This window comes from Myotis daubentonii, chromosome 2, assembly GCF_963259705.1.
Source record: "Myotis daubentonii chromosome 2, mMyoDau2.1, whole genome shotgun sequence".
NCBI classification, from domain to species: domain Eukaryota; kingdom Metazoa; phylum Chordata; class Mammalia; order Chiroptera; family Vespertilionidae; genus Myotis; species Myotis daubentonii.
The window spans coordinates 190,999,060-191,022,162 of NC_081841.1; the positions used below are offsets into that span (position 1 = coordinate 190,999,060).

The 23,103-nt window shown below is 42.6% G+C and overlaps 1 protein-coding gene across 3 annotated transcripts in view; it reads left to right on the plus strand.

The window, feature by feature from the left end:
* The window catches only part of COL4A2 (collagen type IV alpha 2 chain), a 184,728-nt gene that overhangs the window by 36,735 nt on the left and 124,890 nt on the right, over positions 1-23,103 (plus strand). For all 3 annotated transcript variants that reach the window (XM_059685107.1, XM_059685106.1, XM_059685105.1), the window contains exon 4: positions 12,259-12,339. In XM_059685107.1, the coding sequence (XP_059541090.1) occupies positions 12,259-12,339 (81 nt within the window). The remainder of the gene's footprint in view (positions 1-12,258; positions 12,340-23,103) is intronic.

The following is a 23,103-nucleotide window of genomic DNA, read 5'->3' on the forward strand; positions in this document are numbered from 1 at the left end:
GTCCAGAAAGAAATGTAGAATTTGGTAGGTTAATATTGCAGTTACTGATGCCTGTAGTCCCTGAGTGTGCAGCACAAAACCATGAGAATTAAAAGCCAACAGCCTGCTGGGGAGCAAAGAGGTGCTTGGGGTTGAAAATTCACTTGTGAAATATCCCAGTGGATAATCTACACATAAGTAATTGAGAGCTGCCCACACTGATCAGGACTCTATGAGACGGAGCCGCTGGCCCCAGGCATATGCTTCTGCTGTGACTTAGAATAGATTTTACTCGGAGACCTTTCTTCCAATACAAAGAGAAAATTGGTCTGCTCCCGGCAGAGGAATCCTCAGTCACCGCTAATATGCAAAGGCATGCATAGATGCCTTCTAAAAGCTGCCAGGGATGACGAACTTGGCTAGGTATGTATCAGAGAAGGAGAAAGCAGAAATTCAGAAATTCTACCCCAGAAGCCAGGCCAACAGGTATGTAAAGTGGCTGTGGTTTTAGTGTGGACTCCCACCGGCCCCGGAGCCCCACTTTGATTCAGGTTACCGTCAAGTTTGCCGAGATGAAGCTATTTGTATCTAGACCCGAGCCTGCCCAGGCAACTGCTGGTATCCTTGCATGCCAACACAAACCAATACCTGCCTTGCCTGGACCAGCCCCTACCAAACCAGAACAGGAACCTTATTGTATTATGAAAAAGTATTGCTAAGTCTCTTTCATTTCATTCTTTTGGGATTTCCCCCCCCAAATTTAGCGTAGGGGGAGGGATTGGGACAAAGCTCTTAAACTGGACGTGCATCTCTGAAATAAATAGCTTTAAGGGACGTATCTACTTTGTTTCTTACAATGAACAGTGTTAAATATTCACTCAGGCTCACATGCCAACACTAACAACATGCACATTTTTATTCATTGCCAGAGAATCCCAAAAACTGACATGCTGCATAAATAAATAAAATTCAGTGTAGGTAATGTGTGAGGTAATGCTATACAAACTGATGTCTTGGTAGACTGTCTCTCACTAGCTGAACAGGGCATAAACAGAATGGCTCATAAGTATTTAAGGGCATTTATTCTAAATATAACATGAAGCTCTTTGCTGTCTGTGCACTGTAAGACAGAATGTTATAATTATACGGGTGGCCTCTTGAACGAAAGTTGAAGGCTCCTGATGGATTGTTTTTCACCACACTGAGACGGAACAAGGTCCCGAAGGCTATAAAACTGACTGAATGACAATAACCTCCACCAAAAATAATGTGGCCAATCTTCTTATTATTTATTTGGTGAGAACATTGACACTTGACTATATAGCAGGTAAAGAGAGTTTTGAAGTGGAGTCTGCTTTGCCACGGTGCATTTTCTCTAACTCCGGTATGCTGATAAATCGTTACTGATCAACAGAAGGATGATGTCAGTATAAAATGGAAGTCATGTTAGCTCATGCATGATGTTTTCCCCAGCGTGTTGTTTGCACACCAGGTAACAGGGCAGCTGAAAGCTAATAGATTAGCACAGTGAACACAGCACACTGTTGAAGAATTTAACTCTGATCCAGATGCCCAAGTCCTCAACCTCTTTCTCTTGACTCAGTTAGTCCACACATCTCCCTAGAAGTGTTGATTGCCTGATTGTTCCCAATGTTTGGCCATATGTCCCTTGTTCTCTGCAACTTAGCAGTCTTAACACTTCTTTACATCCCTTTCTATTAAATTGCTTCCTTCACTGTTCTTTAAAATAAAGCACTATATTTACTGTAGTGTTTTTTACTTATTGTGAATTTTACATAGCTATTCAACTGTGCCATGATTTTTACTGGTGTTTTGACTAATTTTATTAGTACCTTGATTACCAAGTTGTCAGGTATTGAGTGGTCCGCCTTTAACACGGTTTTCCCCATAAACCTTGTTGATTTCTACCAGTTTCTACCAGATTCTTGGTTGGAATCTACCAGTGCCTTGACCCTGGACTTCCCAGCCTCCAGAACTGTGAGAAATAAAAATGTGCTGTAAGCCACCCAGTCTATGCCAATTTGATATAGCAGCCTGGACAGACTAAAGTACCAGGCATCAGTGATTAATAAAAATATGATCAGTGACAGTCTATATTGAGGATAGAGAAGGGTGACTTCCAGAAATTGATCTGTTGACAGACCCACTAAAGAAGTGCAGGACAGTATTAAAATGATTTCAAATAGAAGCATCCAGTATCTGACCTCATTCTGTGTGTGTGTGTGCGCATGTGTGAGTGTGTGTGTGTGAATGCGCATGCACATTTGGTTACACCAACTCCTACAGGGTAGCTGACGGGCATTTTGGCTTCAAATTATGCATGCTATGTGGCAACTGCATCATGACATCAAGAAGAGAGGCTTTAGCAATCAGAGCACCTTCCCCTGGGAGGACCCTGAAACGTCAGGACACCCCAGCCAGGATCTTGCACCAGGACATTGGTCGAACAGGCCAACATGAGCCATATAATCAGTGGCCAAGGAGCCATGACAGGAAAGGGGGAGTCAGATTGGTAATGGGGGTCTTTCGTGGAGAGCTGAACAAGCTATTTCAAATGTTTGAAAAGAAAAAGAACTCGTTCTCACTTGAGACTTTGGTGGCTGTGTTTCATTTGCAATTCAAGACTTTGGAAATCCCAGAGAGGAAGTGGTTTAAGATCAACCTTTGGAATCAAGTGGATAATACCCAATTCTAAATAAAACTCAGCCGTAGATGCATAAGCGTATCTAAATTGCAAGGGAAATAAATCTTCAGATGTCTTAGGAGCTGACACTGTGGCTGCCATGGATATTATGAGAGGCAATGGATATGTGGGGGTAATGAATAGATTCCTGGAGTTAAACAGGAATTAGAAACAGAAGGATACCAGAACTCAAATGAGCTAGACATTAGATGACAAAGAAGAAACACATTAAAATGGAGGCAATTCATACTTCAGATAGGATATTTCATACTTCAACAAAAAAAAAATTACCTGCCTTTCAAGGCATGCTCACTTGACTCTATGCTAAATCTTAAGACTGCCTGTCAATTTACTGCCTAGCTGACCCCCACCCAGCCTATACAATCACTGATTTGTGCCTTGCCTGATTCCTGACTACAGCCCCCCATGTACCTTTCCTTCACTGTAGAGGCTCCAAATTTCTAGACTAGATGACTCAAGATGAGGCCATTTTAAATCTCCACCCAGCACCTAATGAAGGAATGCAGCAATGAGACCTCAACCTATCTCAGGTGAAAGATCACTTCACTGAAGGGGCACTGTGGAAGGATGGAGGAGTGCTTCTGGTAGAGCCTATATCACCTGCACTCAGAGTGTCAGAACCTACACCAACTCCTACATATGCCAGAGTGTCCAGGAGCACCACTGCCTTCCTAGCTACTGAGGAGACATATTTGGATTCTGCTTTTGGCCTTGAGCAGGAGAGTGAGCTATGAAAAAATGGCCAGAGCAGAGATGTGACAGAAAATGCCAAGCCCCCTTTTCCTAACCAGATGGACCACTTGTCTTCACCTGCAGGACCAGGCCCACCCACACTCTGAGATCATTTCTAGCCCTGGGCAAGGTATTTCTCAGGAAGCATTGGCTCATACAACCTTGGCTGGGTTTCAGCCCTCATTGCTGTGTCTAGGGGTCCATGCCAGAGAGCTAGGCCTGCACCTGATACTAATGACCGTTAAGATTTGTACGGTGCAGGAGACTTCATGAAACACATCACTGAATCTTCCATACAGACCTAGGAGAGGGCTACTATCCTCATTTTGTGCAGAGGGCACTGCTGTTCAGAAAAATGAGGTCATTTCTCTGTCAAGACTGCCCTTTGCCCTATCAGGACTCCTGGTCTACCTCATTCCTACCTTCCAGCCTCACAGACTAAACAGTCCCTGCTAGGGGCCTTCCTCATCCTGGAGTTTAGCAACTTGAATGCAGTCTGTCATTTAGCCTACTTTATATGTCATAAGCATAAATGATGTAATTTGAGAAAGTGTTCTGGCTCGGCCTTTGGCCTACTGGCACTCTCTGTGCCTGCCAACAGCCTTCCCCATCTGGTTAGATTCCTGAATTGTGGGGGTTTTTTAGTCAGTCCTACCTGTCATCACCCAAGCCCTGGCAGTAAAGGATGGCTATCATAGGTACTCTTGTCAATAGCAAAATCTATTCAGAAAACACCCCAAGACTTTGAGCTGCCTGAGAAGAAAGAAAGGGTAGAGAACTGTTGGCTAGTCATTGCTCGTAAAAACGTGTAAGTCTTCAAGTATAAAAACCATGTAGCTTGTTGCTGATGACTCAAGTGAGAGCACCCAATGCCATGCCTTCTGGTTATGTCTGCTGCAAAGGTGAGCCAGAAGAAGGAGTGATATTATCCCTCAGGTATTCACCTGGGCAAAAGCAAAAGAACTCCTGGAGGACATGGAGACCGTCATCCTAGAAAGACCTTCTGTAGGTCATCGTCTCTCTTGTGAACTACTGTCATCCTTTCTAACACAACATCCCCCCTCTCCCACTGCCTTCTCCTAGCCCCGTGATAACAGGCAGCAACTCAAGATGTAACTGCACTAGAACTAGTTGGTACTCAGTAACAGTCCATTGGAGTAGGTCATTTTAAATGGGTGAGCACTTTTGTCCACCTGTTATTTCACTGTCTACAAATGCGGCAATTTCAGGACCATCTAGAGTGAACACATTTACTTTGGGTGTCCTTGAAATGCTATTACACAAAGGAAACTGAATTGGCTGGATTTCCCACCCCATTTATTGGGAAGAAGGGTTTTGTTCTGTGTGGAGTGGCTGTGATCTGCACTTCCTCTGCCATATACTCTGTCTTGCTAATACTATGTTGGAATTATTTCCTTAATTTCTAAAGCTGCATGTGCGGAAATGGCTTATATTTCCTGTTTTGATAAACTAATAGAATTTTACTGGGAAACTTGTTCTCTAGCTGGCTTTCTTCTTTGTTGGCCCCTTTTTGGATTAAAGGGATAATTCTAAAAAGTCTTGCTTGACTGGACTTGCGACAAAGACAAAGACTTATATAGATATATTTTTTTTACCTTAAATATGAAAGATTACTTTTTTGCAATAAGAAATGTTTGTCTTTTATGTCCGTTAGAATGGGTTATTCAATATCCTTCTGTGCAGGAAGCTGGGGTTGGATGCTGGGGGCAATCCAGTGGTAAAATATCTGTAAATTCCCTACAGAGACTTGCTCTTTTTGGCTGGAGGTATATTGGCTTAAAAAGATTTTCTTGGACAAGAAGTTTCTTGGAACATGTGGAGGACAAAATATTCTTTGTTGTAGGACAAATGAGTTTTGTTCTTGCATGTTCATATAAATTTGATTAATACTCATTTCTTATGTGCAAGTTGAAAACAATGGCAAGCATATATATATATATATATATATATATATATATATATATATATGAAAAAAAATGTATCAACTTTAAATGATATTTACATTTGCAGCAAGCTGGGTACATGTCCATGGATTTGTTCTTTTAATATACATGGATGGTTCACACTGGTAGTTATAGAAATAGCTAGTCTCAAAGAGTCTAAATCTTTTATGTGTTTTGTTTTCTGGCATTCCACTTGCTATTTAAACTTATTTTTAAATGTCCTAAATATGAGGACAAATCTGCCATTGGGAGAAGTGACAATGAGCTGTTTTCTCTGTGTTTTTACTAGTAAATGGAGCCACTCCCCAGATGCCCATAGAGGAGTACCCCTTTCCACCAGGCAGCAGAGGAAATGATCCCTAACGACAGCAGCATGATACTCACTTCTCCTGGTGCCAATAGATTGCACAAATAGGAGGCAGGGCCAGCAACATGTGGGACCGGATGTTCCCTTAATCTCGCAGCTGTTACTATTGATCTCTCTGCTCTGACTCTTTACTGAATTCCATTTATAGATGGCAGAGCAAAGTCTCTGCTGGCAGCCAGAGAGCCAGTGGCTCAAGGCAAGAAATTCTCTACATGACGCGGATAGGTTCCTGGTTCAGGAAGCTAGAACTCAACTTTCCTTAAAAGATTCCATCACTTCTGTTCTACCAGAGACAAAAGACTGACCGAGGAATCTAGATCATGCATCTAAGGATGATTTGGATGTGTCTAGGATGGACTGAATGCCCATGCTAATAGATGTCTTTTTAAATCTTTCTAAATGTAATGATGCCAAGATTCGGATAAGGCTCCAAAGCAAAGAAGTCCTATATAAAATGCTAACCAAGAAATCTCTTGTTCAGAGCTCTCCACGTTGCCCCTGGAAACCATGTGCATTCCATTTGAGTAGAATATGATCCAGGATTTCTAGAAAATGTATCTTATGCCTTAAGACATTGCCAAATGGCTCTTAAGGGATCTAAGTCATTTCCAATTCCTAGACTTTCTACTAGCATAGTAGTGCTGGCTACCAGCTCAGAGCAGGGAGAGTCTTAAAAATGATGTTTTGAATAAGGACAAGAGGATAAAAAATGTTTTGGCACCCTGATTGATTAGAAGCTCAGCAACTGAGTCCTGAGTGCTCAGAGCTTCTCTAAACATGCCACAGGTCAAGGGGTCAAGGGGAGCCTGAGGGCTGACATTTGTCTAGGACAGACATCTCTGAGTCCATTTTAGGCATGGAACACACTGAATTCTTACGAAATACTTCTTTCTATTCCACTAAAGGAGATGGCTCAGTGGTTTGATGCTCTCCCATTGTCTCTGAACAACGTCTCTTCACCATGCCAGTCTATTAATGTAGGGCAGTGCTCCACAGACTTCAAGGTGCTTACCTGGAAATTCGGTTAGAAAGCCGGTTCTGATCCAGTCAGTCTGAGGTGGGGTCTGCAATTCTCACGAGTGCCCAGGTAATGCTGATGTTGCATCCACACACTGCACTGGGAGTAGAAGTGGTCTAGATGCAGAACAGCAGCATTTCTAGCATGGATTGATTGATTACCTCTTTGCTGTTGCGTCTGAGCCCCTGCCTCTAATCAATCAACCTTCCTTCTCTCTCTCTCCCCTCTCCCATTTCAGTGGTGACACTATTTTCAGGCAAATATCCCTGAAACTCTTTGTTCATTGTCTTCACTAGGCACTCTCACTCCTTCTCATTTCTTTAGTGTCCACGGCTCTCTCCACTCCACTCTTCCTTGCCAATATTAATTGTTTCAGGGATTACCCATTCTTCATCTTTTTAGGTATAGCCCAGAGATATTCCCAGTCTACTATGCTGTGTATGTCGAAGCTGCTTTCTATCTTATTTTCCAAAACTTATAATCCACATTTATTTTTCAAAACTACTAGCAGTTCCATAGTACTTTCTGAGATGTCAAAAGCTTACAATGATATCAAAATTAACATCCCTTTCCCTGAATCTGCAACTTTCTTAATTCCTCTACTTTTTCTGGAAGGAGCAGGTGAGACCAGTGGAGCCTACCTAGTCTCTAGGTTGGTGGGTGACCAGATAGCTGCCAAGATGGGAGCACTTACAGGTCCTCCGTGAATGTTCGTTCATTTGCTGAAGAAATTAATGATTAATCCCCCCCAGGCAAACTCCTTCCATAGTTTGGAAGTGAGAGCCACAGTTTGAAATGGTCAAGTGTCTTGGTAGCAATTGAGATGGCTTCACTTGAGCAAGGAGGCCTGAGGATGTCCCACACGTATAGATTGTCTTTTTCCTGGATTATAAAGTGGCAGTGGATTGAAGTTGAGTCCTGAGACAGGAGTTGGGGGATAGGGCAATGTAAGGGCATCCTGAGGGTTATAAGAAGAATGCATTCAATTTCACTCCAATCCCAGAGGCTCCTGGTTCCCGAATGATAATAATCCAGAGGTCTTGCTTCCCTGGGCCTAGAGGGGAGTGGTTCTCTGTCTCTCCCCTTGGTAGTAGCAGCGAGGGCCTCAGGTCAGGCAGCAGGGAGGTTCTTCTTTGTGAGTAGGCCCGTAAGAAGGGAGTACAGTGGAGCCCAAGTGAAAGAATCCTGGCTAAGGTAGTCCTGTCAGTCGGTTATCTGATATGATTTTAATGGCACTCACCACAATTTAAATTATGTAGGTTTCATTGTTGACTTAATTTTCTTATCAGCTTGTTTACATGATCTATTCCCTACTTAATATCCATGGCCCAGCACAGCATATGGCCCCCAGTAAAAATTCAGTGAAGAATGAATGAATGAATGAATGAATGAATGAATGAATGAATTTGCAAAGTGGAAGAATGGATGAGTTATCCTCAAGACCATCCAGCCGTCGTATTAGTTTGGAATTGGGCTAGTTAAGTGATCTCTCCCTGGTGGAGCTGTAGGAAAGTGTGCCCCTGAACACTCAAAGCTGGGGAGCATGTGACATAGGCTCCCTTGTGGTCCCAGAGGCTGGATGGGAGCAGTTTCTGTGTGAATATGAGGCCACAGGACTTGTGCATGTTAGAGTCAAGCATTCTCCAGGGGGTTGGAGCCTTTACCAGTTTTCACAGATCTTCAGCATAATTGGTCTCAATGGACCATGGGCCCTTTTCTGCCCCACGATGAAGGACCTCAAAACAAGGGGGAGAGTTTGGGCCAGCTCAGTCGAAAGGCTGGGGCGTGGTCCATGACAGTGGACACTCTCCACACCTTAAGCAGGGTCTATGGGAGCCTCCTGCCCTGGGAACTTATCTCCTTAGATGCCTAGACGGTGACCTCACTGATCTGTAGGAGGCCTTGGGAAAGCATGGTTTTGGAATGTTGCTCTATACAGTGCTCCACTGGGAATCCAGATTTGAAGTGAGAAACTATTGGAGGATTTAATTGATGTTTCTGAGAGAGCCTGACCATACAGGTGAGAACTTGCCTTCCTGGAGTTAAAGATCTGGGCCAGGGCCAGCTTGTCACCTTTGAGGGTGGTAGGCAGACCCTTGAGGTGGATGTAGGGTAGGAGGAACTAGGCATCTTTATTAAGGAATTGACAAGAAGGATCATGCTTTGTCTGTGAGTTGTGCTGAATAATAAAAGCAAGGGTAGATGAAAGGGTTTAGAACAGGGTGGACAAACTTTTTGACTCGAGGGCCACAATGGGTTCTTAAACTGGACCGGAAGGCCGGAACAAAAGCATGGATGGAGTGTTTGTGTGAACTAATATAAATTCAAAGTAAACATCATTACATAAAAGGGTACAGTCTTTTTTTTTTAGTTTTATTCATTTCAAAGGTGCCGGATCCGGCCCGCGGGCCGTAGTTTGCCCACGGCTGGTTTAGAACATGGGCAGTGGTTGCTGTGAGCTTTTAATATTCTTCTGTTGGGAATGGGATGGGGGCTGGGACACAGACATAGGATGCCAAAGAGCAGTTCACACACTCCTCATCCAAGGTCCTCAGAAGAGCATTCAGATCCTAAGACTGTTCCAGAGCCCAAGGTCCCATCAGGGGAATGCAGAGGCTCAGGTCTGAAACTTGTTCAGTCTTTGAGAGACGTCTGGAACACATGCCCTGCCCTAGTAAAGTAAATAATTCTGTTCATCCGGAGACCTGGCATTCCAATATGTGGTACTTAGGGCTCTTGTAGATGTTGGAATTCATAAGAGTCCCTCCGCAGTATATGTAAGATGCTGATGAGAAAACACACACACCCCACATTACATCACACACAGACACGTGCACATACACACAAACAACACACACAGGGGCTAGAATTTTATGATAGAAATTGTCTGTGGCTTGTAAGGTGGAGGGCTACCTCTTGAGGATTTATTCCTCACCTCCTGAACCATTGACACATAGTTGAAAAAGTGTTGAGACCAGGAGTTATCGACCCTTCGGGTCTTAGTTCCAAAAGCAAAGAAGCACTATTAAATGTCAAGCAGGTTATGAGTTCTTCATAGCCTAAGAGCTGTCAGCACAACTCACAGACAAATTCAACGCATAGCCTAAGCCTAGAATAGAGAGTCTGTTGGATCAATTTGAAACCATTAAAATCATTTGAACCATTGATTTATACACAAGGACTTGGCAAGTGGCTTTAAAATCAAAACTAAAAATAGCATGTAAAACACCAGATGGAGAATATGAGTTTATGCTTCACCCATTAGACTGAGGAGTCCCCCTACCCTTTCCAAAAACTGCTAAGTGAATTATTGCATGAACCAGGGACACCTGCCAACATACCTATTCATGTCGCAGTCATATGTAATACAAAGTATAAGTAGGGCAGTCCATATAGACTTCTCTCTTTGGTGCTAAGGGTAGTTCATAAAACTGGGGGCTTAGCATGGAGCTTGATTTATCTAGTATAAAAACCAAATATTCAAAATCATGGAATTTAAAAATGAACCCTCCCCCCACCCCACTGATAAACATTGAAGTCATAAAAATTGGAAAATACCTAGAACCCTATTTTGAGGGCATGAAAGGATTCTCTGTGTGTTTACTCTTACGCTGTGGAACTCATGCTGTTTCATTGCCTCACTCAGGCCAAACAGATAACCAAAAGAAGATTCAGAAGGCGTTCCGGGTATTGGTTTCTTTGCAGGATTTGAGATTTTCAGATTCTTTTTAATTCTTTAAAGTAGTGACTGATATTAGATTAGGTAAAGAATTACAAATAAGACACACAAAAAATTGAAACTTTCAATGAGACCTCTCTACAAGAAGAACATTGAGTAGTTATTAAGATGTAAGGTAAACTCTGGCCAGATGGCTTCGAGTCTGAGTTTGCTTGTATACCCACCTGAGGTTGAACATTCAGGAAGGCCGTGCTAGCAGGAGTTACAGAGGCAGCCAGGTAAAACATCAGCATTTCCATGTGAACATGCAGTACTGTGCCAGGAAGGGGAAGATGCTAGCATGAAAAACAGATAGAAAAACTAACTGAGGGTGTTCCTACGTGGCCATCCTATTTAGTCATTGAGAAGAGAATGGAAGATCTGTGGTGAACCAAAGTTCTGTTTAAAGTTGGATTGAGTTCTGTTGTCTGGGGAGTGTTGCTTGCATGGTAGCATTTGACTCAGTGCACACCAGAAGCTAACTGTGCCCAGGGTCCCTTGAGTATAAGTGCCTGCTGATGGGCAGTCTAGATGAAGGTGACAAGGATGAGAAACCAGACAGCAGATTCTCCTGTGAACAGCTGCACCAGCTCACCTTGGGGCGGAGTAGATGGGAGGTTGGAGCGAGAGGAGAAGGGCAGGGCTTGGCTGATCGGAGAGGAGAGAGAAAAGGGCCAACCCAATTGTCATTTCCTGCTCAAAATATGTAGTACTGTGAACACAGTCTGAAATGGAGAGCTCAGACATAGTGCAGTCTCCAAGTCCATATTTTACCTGAAAAACCTAGATCAAGGGCAAGAAACACCTCTTTCCCCTAATTCTGGTTGGCATTGTCCAGCCAGAGAACTCTTTCAAATTATCCACTCAACTCATTAAAGACTTACAGCTCAGTATATGATTACAAGGTCCATTATGCCACCCAACCTGACTAAATAAGTACTTCCCCAACCCCCTCCTCTCTTACTGCCCATGAGCCTTGCTCACAGAGTGAAGGGAAGAAAGTGGGCTTCCGCTGCAGGGGGATCCCCACAGATGTCAGGGTACCTATGTGATGGAGGTGAGGGTTTGTCATCCTATCAGGTGTATTTGCAAGTTCTGCCTCCTCATCAGAATCCCCCTCCCTTTAGTCCACCAGGGTCTGTGTTGTGGGATGGGGGCACAGAGTTGCCCTGCCGTACTTCACTTTAACCTTGAACATCTCCAGGATGAATCCCCCACATTTCCAGGCAGAACGAAGGGCGCTTTCTGTGTGCCTGGCGTTTCTCCTTCATACTGAAGCTCTTAACACAAAGCGTCCTTAGGGGTTTACTTCACGTGGGGATCCCTGGATTCAGGGGATGTTCTCCTTGACTTTCCAGCCCTGGGATTTAGCTTGACATCTCGCTCTTAGGAGGCACTGAAAAAAGGCGTATTGGTCATGGAGTGGACAATACTAAGAGTGGCCTTAATGTAAACTGTGACTTTGGATGATAATGACAAGCCGTTGACGGTTCGTAGATTTTAACAAATGTCTCACTCTGGTGGGAGGAATGTTGATAATGGGGGAAACTGTGCATGTGGGGGCAGGGGTTATATGGGAAATCTCTGTACCTTTTGCTGTGGACCTAAAACTGCTCTGAAAATTAAAGTCTGTTTGTTGTGAATGAATAGATAGTTGTTAGAATCGGAAGTACTCTCAACAGATAGCATTAGGACATGTGTTATAGTTGAGTATCTTACATAACTTTCTCTTTGCTTTGTGTTCTTTTTTTGCAGGGTGTGAAGAAGTATGATGAGCCCTGTGGAGGGAGAGACTGCAGTGGGGGCTGCCAGTGCTACCCTGAGAAAGGAGGGCGGGTAAGTCATTGCCTTGCAAGAAAGGTTATGATCTTACTTATACTCACATTGTAAATGAGAGGGCCTTAAATTGCCTGGTTAAGTCAGTTGCATACCTTCCTAAGAAATATAATATAGACATGTTCTTCTCCACTGGAACAGACAATATAATGTGAATTGGGATCAATTTATAGTACTCCCTTAATAAATTGAGGATAATGCTAACTTTCTTAAGCATCTTTTCTCTTATTCATTGCTATGAATACCTATGTCTATGTATGTATATGTATAAATATATGTTTTATAACAATATTGCATAGAGAAAACATGGTTGCATTCGTACTGCAGAATAGATATTCAAACTAGAGAGCACCAGCCTCATACCAGTGAGAATCATTGTTTAAATTATTCTACTCATTTTCTGAATGTCCTTTATGTAGCCCATTTCATAGGTAAGTAAGAGGAAAAAAAGGTCACCCCAAATTATTATCATAACACCTGGTAGAATTTAAACTAATATGTTCAAGCAAAGTGATTGGCTTCTCTGTTCCCATTAAAGCTGATGTTTGGGTCTTGGCATTGCTGATTTTTAAAAGACATTGTTTATATTTATATGATTAAGCCCAGGTTGGTGTGGGCAGCAGCATTTTGTTTTAGGACACAGAGTCTCTTGAGTCTTTATGCCTTGGAATCATGTGTTTTCCTCTCAGATCCACGCTTGTCTGATGCCAGGTTGTGAGAGACAGTTAGGAATTCTTGCCAGCATTGTCCTGTCATTGGAAATGATGTCCCCCAATGAGTTTCACCAACCGGAATCCTGCAGTCAGTTTCCAAAGTAGCCTTCCCCATTCCTCCCCCCACCCCCACCCCCCACCACCCACCACCACCAAGCTTGGGCTCTGTGGCTGGGTGTTCTCATACATCCTCTCCTACCTGAGTCCTCTCCAAAAATCAAATAAGTTAGACTCGTAATAGGGAACCCCTTTATAAATGTGGTGGTTGTATTGAATACCATGTGACTAATCATTTTTGAATGGCAAAGGTCACCATTGAGGAGCGTCTTGCCGCTACATCCAAGCTTGCATCTCCATGCACTGTGTTCCCATGAGCTGCAATCCTCAAAACAGCTTCTTCTTGTTGTTGTTGTTGTTTTCCTCATGGCTTCCTCTGTTTGGAGCAGCAACTTTACACTGTAGGAATTTCTAGTTGAAGATCCTTTATCAGCATTTCAAAAGAATAAGTATTTTTTTTAATATGAATGCTGTTTCATGAGATTTAAAATGCCCCTGGGGTCCCTTGCTATAGATTTTCCCAGCGATGCTCTGGAGCAGTGATGGAAATGTCTGACTGCAGAGCTCTCCCCTCCCTCAGCTCTTGACTGGCCCAGCCTTATATGGGCACAGGGAAGATAAATGAGTGGTATACAAATATCTGTGAGACTCGCCTGTGTGGGAGTTCGCTCGACTCTAGAGGGACTCCACATTCTTCTCCATGTGATCAGCCAAACAGAACCCAAACTAACTGAGGAGAAAGTCATACTGGGTCTGTTCTTTTCACTTGGTACAATTATTTAATGCAGAACCAACACATTAACATTTCCCATGATGCTTTTACAAGAACTTTGTTCTTCAGTAAAGCTAGCTTTTTCTGATTATTTCAATAGATAATGCCATCAGTGCAGCAATATACTTTTATAAAATGCCAAAGGTCTTTTCAAAGGTGTTATTAAAAGGAAGATTTCTAAGGGCCTCTATGTCTTTCTAATGTAGTGAGTGTCCAGTACAGGCATTGAAACCTTTTTATTTCCCATCATCCCTAATCAAGAAAATACCTTGAGTCTGTTCCTATATATTGTTGCCAAGTAATGTAGAAACCTGAGACCTTCTGGTTAATTTGATTAAAGAGAGTAACCCAGACCCACAGTAGACTTGACTCTCCTATATTCAGACAGGTTATTAATACTGACCGAATTCACTGGAGATTTGGCAGTTGTCTGAGTAGTTTGTTCAAGAGACAGAGCCAATGGTACCCCACTTTTTGGCCTGTCCTGCAGGATCCACTGTCCATAGTGTTCAAATGGCTCTTCTCTTCACACTGCTTAATGGTCCATACTGTCATTGGTGTTGGACCTAGACTCACCCTGTGATTGGACCATACAGATCCAAGTTGGGTTGTGTTATCAGCCAGTACCCAAGGCTGCCCCATTGATTCGGGTGTGCGGGTGTGCCATTGCACATTAATCAAGGTGATGGAAATGACTCATGGTAAAAGGTAAGGGAAAAAACCTACTGGGGAGAGATAAATGATGTCATTTATCATTTTCTATGGGGTAAGCCTAGTATATTACTGGAGATATTTATTGTTTGGACAGTTGCATAGACTTCATTAAATTATTTATTAAGATGTAGTGTCTCTTGCAGTTCTACAAACCTGGCATGGTATGTGTATTAAATATTTGTGGATTAGCAAATTTACCTAAATGCATTCCTATAGAAAGCAGGGCTATTTCTGTCCTACTTGTGGTTTGATAGTAATTTTTTAAAGTAATGTAATGCATAAAAATAGCAGTTGGCTGGATTTTGCGGTTCGGGGAGCTGTGTGCAGAGTTTGTTCTTTCCCACAGCTTCCCCTGGGGTCCCTTGCTATATATTTTCCCCACGGTGCTACTGTAGCAGCGATGACAATGCCTGGCTGCAGAGCTCTCCACTCCCCAAGCACTTGGCTAGCTCGGCCTTATTTGGGCATGGGGTAGAGTTCATCTGTTCCTCACCATGGTGACAGCCAACATCAGAAACTGTATGTTACTGGATAACTTTTGGACTCTAAGCAAAAATCACAAATGTACTATAGATTCCGATTCCAAATGAAGTCTCATGTTACTGAATGAATAAGCCCTGTGTAAAATGTATCGAGCCTGATTCTCCACCCCTGAGTAAGTTGGCGGGGGATTGTCCTAGGGAGAGGATTGTTTCTCACAGGCAGAGCTACACATGGATAATCCCAGGAAGCCAGAAGCTGGAGTAGGAAGAGGCAGGCACTTCGGCCCAGCTGTCTGTGCAGTCCTCACTTCCTGCTCAGAGCCGGATGATCTGAGTTCTCTAGTGCACACAGGATGGTAGGAGGACACTGACATTGGGGGGGAAATGATTTGTTCTAATCTGGATTCAGAACAAAACTCTCAGGTTTTGGGACTTGTTGATGAGTTCTTTTTCCAATACAGTAACCTTTTGTGTCTATATATTCCTCTTGCCAGATGTTAACCTATAGGAAGGGGATTCTCCAGGGTGGTGGGAGGGACACAGGCAGAGATGAAAAGAGCTTTGTCTCTGTTCTCAGGAGTTATGAATCCCTAGCCAATTCTCTAACCACCTCTTCAGTTGCTTGGTGAATTAAAAAAAAAAATAACTTCAAGAAATGATTTTAGGCTTTATTGTTGTTGGAGGGTCTGTATCTCAAATCATTTTTATGAGGTATATAGGAGTGTTTAAAAATTCTAAGTCCTAGTTCCCCAATACTACACAGGGGGATATGCACAAAGGAAGTCAATGAACTAACTTCCCAGACCTTCTCCACCAGGAAATGTCATACAGTTGTCAATACCAGAGAAGCTGTCCGGCCCTCTTATCTGTTGCTATTCTTTTTCTTACTTCTTTCTTTATACACTGTAAAGATGGAAGGTGGTTGAATGGAATGCATTAGATTGAATTTATGCTATAGAATTTCTACTGAAGCAGAGGGACGGCCACCGTATTATATAAGGTTGATAGTACGGAAAACAGAGAGAGCAGGTGGAGCATTGATTAGACAAATAAAGCCTTTGCTTTTGCACATTTGTTGTTGTTGTTTGTTTTGTTTGCCCAGCGCAAATTTAATGTGCATTAGGAAGCTTAACTTAAAAACCAACAGCATCGTAAAAAGATGTCATTCATGTTCATAGCAGTACATAATCCTTTATAAATACATGCCTTTGCACATTAACTCACATAAAAGGTTGTCAGATTCTCAGATTTTTCCAACTAAGGTCGATTTTAATTTATTATTTCAATTACTTAGGCAGGTTCCTGTTCTCCCAACCCTTTTTGGTTTTTGACCCTAAACTCAGATCAGATAGGTAATTTCAACATTTTCATGACATCAACCTTTACAAGGCACCTGTTTTCCTAGGCGATCATATTTCAAAAATTCCCCAGCCAGGTGGCTCAGTTGGTTGGAGCATCATCCTATACACCAAAAAGGTTGTGGGTTTGATTCAGTCCTCTGCAGGGGCACATCCAGGAGGTAACGGGATTGACGTTTCTCTCTCACATTGGTTTCTCTCTCCCCTCGCCTTCCTCTCTCTCTTAGAATCAATAAACATATCCTTGAATGAGTTAATTGGCATCTTCCCCATCCCTCAGCAGTCATCCAACCCACATTCACCCTCCGTGGGCTTGACAACATGAGCCACAAAACTGGAGACTTAACTCCCAGAAGGTTGCCATAGGTAAACGCACTCTCTTAAGCAATGACTGGGTGCTTGGTACAAGTTATCTTTAGCTGTTGCTGGAGTTTCCCACAGTCTGTGGGTCCCTGGACTCTGTACAAAGTGTGAGGGAATAATTCTTAACCTCACAAGATTTCTCAAATTCAACAATATAAAGTGAAAGAAACCAGAGAAACTGAGTGGAAGGGGAAGCAAAGGGGAGAGTGAAGCTCTTGGAGATGGGTGGAGATGGATGAATGGGAACCCAAGAAAATTGTCTTTGGCACTCCCTGTCAGCTCAGATGAGAAACAACCAAGAGATGAAAGAAGCAGCCCCTCGCCTCAGGGAAAGGACTAGGGGGGCCTAGAGCAGCTATGAACCGCAGGTGATTGGCAAGCTCTTCCCTCTAAGGCGAGATGTAGGCTTGCTAATAATAGTGTCTTCTATTGTGTATTGCTAGCCATAACCTTTACCCTTAAATGTGTATAACCAAAATTTCAAAATAAGATGGAATTTTTATTTGAAATGGCTCAACAGAAATCTGAAAACTGGTAGACCATTGTGATGCTATGGAGAGATATTCAGTTCAGAATGTATGTACTGTGTGCGGTCTGTAACTCCCATAGGTTTCCATATGCAGTGTGGCCCTCTAGCTTCGTTATTTGAAGACACTTCCAAGTGTCAGATAAAAACACCAGTGCTACTGTGGCAGGCCTCTTTTCAAACCAGCAGCTTTGTCCCAGGCACATAGTTTTTAATGGCATGCTCAGCATACTTAAGGGAAGTCATCTCCAATATTTTATGCACTATCACAGCCCAGAAAAGGCAAAGAATTATTCAGAAATAGTAGAAAGTCCGCCTGGTTTCCGGGCTTTTATAACCCTTGTCTACACATAGCTCCCAACCACTTTCAAAATCGTGTGGTTATTTTTAGTGTGCCTTGGGAACAAGAGTGGATCTGGCTGATCCAGTGCTGCAGTAGCTGCAGCAACTCGGTGACTTGGTTATTTTCTACAGGAAAATCGTTTGTCAGCAGATTTGGACAGTGCCCACCTAACTTGTACATCACATCTGGTGATGTGTTTTTAAAGTGATATTTTCTTTTATGCCTGCCATCGTAGGAAGAACCCAGCTTCCTGCTAGCAATGGAATTTCACATTTCTTCAACACTCAAATATGTATTTTTTTTAATCATCTGTGTGCAAGGCACTTGTCTAAGGACATCCTGAACAGCAGAGGCTCTGAGATAAGGATGTGCCTGGTGTGTCTAAGGGACAGCGAGGAAGCCAGTGTGGCTCTAGCAGAGCGAGGAAAGAGAGACTCGGGGAAGGTGAGGTTCTAGAGAGAAGGTCAGGACAGCAAGAATATTGGGTAAGAGCCTTAGAGACCATCTGACTGAGTGAGATCAGAAGCCATTCAGGAGACTTGTTTAGAAAAGTTATGTAATTTATAATTTACTTATGCCACAGAGCTCTCCAGGCGGGGAAGGCCCCTAGGAACGGCAAAGTAGTTGGCTATTAAGATTTAAAAACAGATGTATTCGTTCAGCAGATATTGACTGCACATCACTCATAAGGTAGGCCCCATCTAGGCACCAGGAATCCAGAACTGAGCAAAGCAGTCACTATCCCCAATCATTTTTTAATTTTCTTTAATAAAAAAAGGGAGGAAGAGAGAGGGAGAGATAGAAACATTGATCTGCTGCCTCCTGCATGCCCCCTATTGGGTATCGAGCCTGTAACCCAGGCATGTGCCCTGACCTGGAATCGAGCCTTGACCGCCTGGTTCATAAGTTGATGCTCAACCATGGAGCCACACTGGGCCAGGCTAGTCTTGTTGAGCTGGTATTTTAGCTCTGTACTCTCCAATAGAATTTTCTGCAAAGATGGAAATGCTCTTCATCTAGACTCTTCACCAAGGCTAGGTGAGCCTTTGAAGTGTGGCTAGTGAAATGGATGACTGAATTCTTAAATGTTATTTACTCTTAGTTAACTAAAATTCAAATTAAATACCCCACGTGGCCAGTGGCTCCCATATTGAAGATCCCAATTCTATTGAGTGTGGGGAGCGGAAGAAAGAGACAAAAACTTATAGTGAATAGGTAAGAATGTTCTGAATATCACAACCTAGACAAAAATAAAACACAATAAAAAGTCAAGGTTTCATGAAAATAAACCAAGATTTGGTACCTGCTGGGCTTATGTCTTTACAAAAAAAGTTGTTACCTTAAAAAAATATATAGAGCACATTGGAAGTGGTGTGTATGCAGATGTGTCAATCAGCCAGACAGGAACCTTTTAACTGGTTCGTCGCCTCATCCTCCACCTTATTGCATGGCCTCTTAGAGAGAAGTTGTATTTTTTGCATTCCCAACATGAACCCTGATCAGGGGACTTCCCTTCTGAAAATTTCTTGTCTGGTTTCTCCAGTTCAGGTCTGGTTTCTCCAGACATTTGGTAATCCAGTCCATAGCTTCAGAATGTAACGTCTCTCTTGCTTTCTTTTCTGCAAGATTAAGTAAGCATTTTATTTTCTTAAAGTCGGATTTTTTAATAAACTGTTGTAGAAATGAGTTAATTATGCAGCTGGGGAGATAGAGGCAATTATAAATGTTTAATTTCAAAAGGACCATTATAACATTCCCCAGGTTTGATGGAAAACGGGCCAGTTTGGCGCTCATACAAAAGGATGAAGTTTTATTACCGCTCAGTGAATGAACTTAAAGGGCATCATTAGAGACAACAAAATCAGTGGTTAGGGGGAAAACTGATTCCCATGACCATTGAAATCATTGTTTCCTTCATCTGAAGCATGACCAACTTCACCCCGGATTCTGTCGTTTCCTACCTGCAAAATACATTGTTAAATAACAGAAATCCTGAAAGTCATTGGTGAAAATCAGTTACCGTGCCTGTGGCCTAGTGTTTATCAACCTGAACAGAAATTGCCCTGACACAGCAGTGAAGCAGGTATTGGCTAGGTAACGTAGTCGGCAGAGAACACGTTTATACTAGGTACAGTTCAATGATTAATAATGAAGCTTCGGCATATTGATGTCTTAGCTCCTGGGTGCAGAGGAAGAATTTTCAGTGTTTTCACATTTTATTTATTCATTTCTTCCTCTTCTGATGGACACTGGACACACACACCCACACACACACACCCCAAAAAATTGCGTGGCAGCCTATGCCATATTCCTTTGTAATGAAAAATTGTACTGCATTCTTGACTCCAGATGTTGTTCATGGAAGATAATTACCTCAGTGCCTCAAACACAACAAGTCTTTAGTGAGGTGTCTGTTACCCTGGAAATACGCGGGGTAGCCTAGCCCCCTGTCTCTTTCTGGGAGAACCATACACCCATAACCATACATTCTCTTCTGAACTACATCCAAACAAATCATGGACGAGACACTTTCAGAGCTCAGGCAAAAGAGGAAACAAAATTGAGAGAGAAAAGTTAACACTTTTTTAAATCTAGGCAGGTCCCTGTCCCCCCAGCCATAAACTGTGATCAGATGTTTTTTTGGAAAACAGGGATGTTAGTGACAGCATGGCTTTTGCAGAAACACAGAAATGACCCCGTGAGGCAGGCCAGCTAGTCGGAGCCGATGGCGGAGGAGCATCCATGAGATTCTCATAGATTTTGTGTGGCGGCCTCAGCAAGCAAAACCTCGGAGAGAGAGGCTGTCCACACCGGCCACTGTCTAAGAATGGTGACAACATTGTTAACTGGTTCTGGTCTAAAGTTGATAGTTCTGGCCAGGCTGGTGTTGCTCAGTGTTGGAGCGCCCACCTATGAACCAGGAGGTCATGGTTCGATTCCTGGTCAGGGCACATGCCCGGGTTGCGGGCTAGATTCCCAGTGTGGGGCATGAAGGAGGCAGCTTATTAATGATTCTCTCTCATCATTGCTGTTTCTCCCTCTCTCTCCCTCCCCCTTCCTCTCCGAAATACAAAACTGACAGTTCTGGGGAAAGGGCCCTTTGTGGCTTCAAGGAAAACATAACCAGGATAATGACGATTATTTCTGAATAGTGTCTTGACTGGAAAACCTCACACAGACTCCAGCAGACGATTGATAAACTCAGGTAGAGAAATGCTCATTTCCATTGTTCTTCTAAACCAAACTAAAGCTCGGCTTTTAGAAATCCTTCATTTTTCCTACCTCTTGATGGAATGTTTTGACAAGTAGAGCATTAAAGCATTTCCCCCTTTCTGGTAGACAAGGAACGCCAGTCTTCAAAGTCCTCTGTTTCGTTTCATTCACTTCCAATTCATTCTTAGTAAACAATTGCAGGATTTCTAAAGAGACCAGTGCAGAATTCTTACCAGCCATGGTATACTTTCTAAAAGCTACACGGAAAATAGAATTTTTTTTTTCTGAATTTGTCTTCCCTCTCCAAATTGGAAAAGAGTGTCTAAGATGGTTGAGTCTTCATGTGGAAAAATGTACAACCTTCCCTGGCCAATACAAGTCCAATGACCTTTAGAGTTGGACAGTCTGTACTAGAGGCTAAATGCTCTTGCGTCTAAGTACTCTTACATCAGCTGGCTACTATAATAAAGAGAAAACTAATAGATTATTTTGCAAAGTTTTGAATTACTTTTTGTTTTCTTCCAGAAATAGTAAAATAATAACCAGAGGGGAAAATGGCAGAAATGACCAAACCAAATAACCTAGGCGCATTTTCTTCACTGAGGGGCCTCTTGAACTTGCCACCTAAATGCACACACACTGGGACACCTTGGGAAGTAGGAAACTAGGGTCATCTCATTTCTGCCCTCTTTTTACTTTCTTTAAACGGAGGGAACTTTTCGTGTCCTTCATAGCCAATGGCAAAGATGCTGCAGACCTCACCGGCAATAGGGTGAACATAAATTTATTTTTAACTGCTTTCGGCATTTCAAACTTTTCTCAAGAAACTGCACAACCCGAGACCCTGAACAGCCTACAATTCTGAAACCTCTGGCAGCCCACCCGAACTCGTCCCTTGTGGTGTAGACAACCAAATCATTCAAATTGTCAGATGTCTGACTCACATGGGAAGTACAAAGAGGCCCTCAAAAGGGCCTATGTCCCCACTGATTAGAAAAGTCAAAATACCCCTTCCCCGTTGTCCTCTGTGTGCAGCCTGGAAGTTCGGATTCTCAAAGAGCTGGATCAGGAATTGACTCCACTAACCCAATCCAAGCCCTACATTGATTGTTTCCTCCTAGCCACCGGAGGACATTAACAATCCTGCCATAGGAACAAACGTTTTTGCATCCAAAAACACTGCGAGGGTGGATAATTCTTAAGGCTTTGGAACCAGAAAGGAAAAAAAAAAAAAAGAAAAAAAAAAGGAAAACAAAATGAAACGGAAATAATTAATGCTGGGTAAATAATATCTTTGGCCTCATACTTTTTGGCTGCATTGTCAGCATCAATGTTTTTTATTAAATTGTTGTCTTTATAAGGCACTGTAACTAGTTTAAGTCTGTTTTAAATAAAGCAATAGAAGGATGAATGAACTCTACGGTGAGGTTGGTGTCTCTGTAATAAAAATTAAAGGGCTGGCATGTTTAAGCTCTGCATGGTAGCAATTATTTTTAAGAAAATACACTAAGTAATGAGAATGGCATTTTTAAAGCCTTGTGAAGATGCTAGGTATGTTTCAAGAGAATCCTAATATCAAGATTACTTTTATGTGTTGCACACATTTAACCTCTGTCAAAACTAGCCTTTCTTAGATTTGGTAAAAGACATATTGCCATGGCCTTTGAGGACAAATGAATTTGCAAAGATTTGGAACAACAACAACAAAACAAAACAAAAAAACAGAATCCTGTGATTCTCCAGGAAGCAGTTCTCTTTTGTTTATGTTGCTTGTAGCATCCTATTCTTTTCAACCCAGTTTAGAGAATTTATAAATCTTATACCCAAGCAACCAGGATGCACACTGCACTGAGGGTGAGACTCACAAACCTTTTGATTTATTTATTTTTATTGACTTAGAGAAGAAGGGAGAGAGAGATAGAAACATCAATGATGAGAAAGAATCACTAATTGGCTGCCTCCTGCATGCCCCCTACTGGGGATCGAGCCCGAAACCTGGGCATGTGCCCTGAACGGGAATCAAACCCAGACCTCCTGATTCATAGATAGAAGCTAAACCACTGAACTACACCAGCCAGGTGAGACTCACCAATCTTCAACAAGAATTTACTCTTTGTGCCCACAGCCCCAAGCAACACCATTACAGCCCAAAAGAGAAGGACTGAATATGTAACCCAGGTAATTCAAGCACAACTCTGAGACAGGAAAGCAGGTTTCCTCATG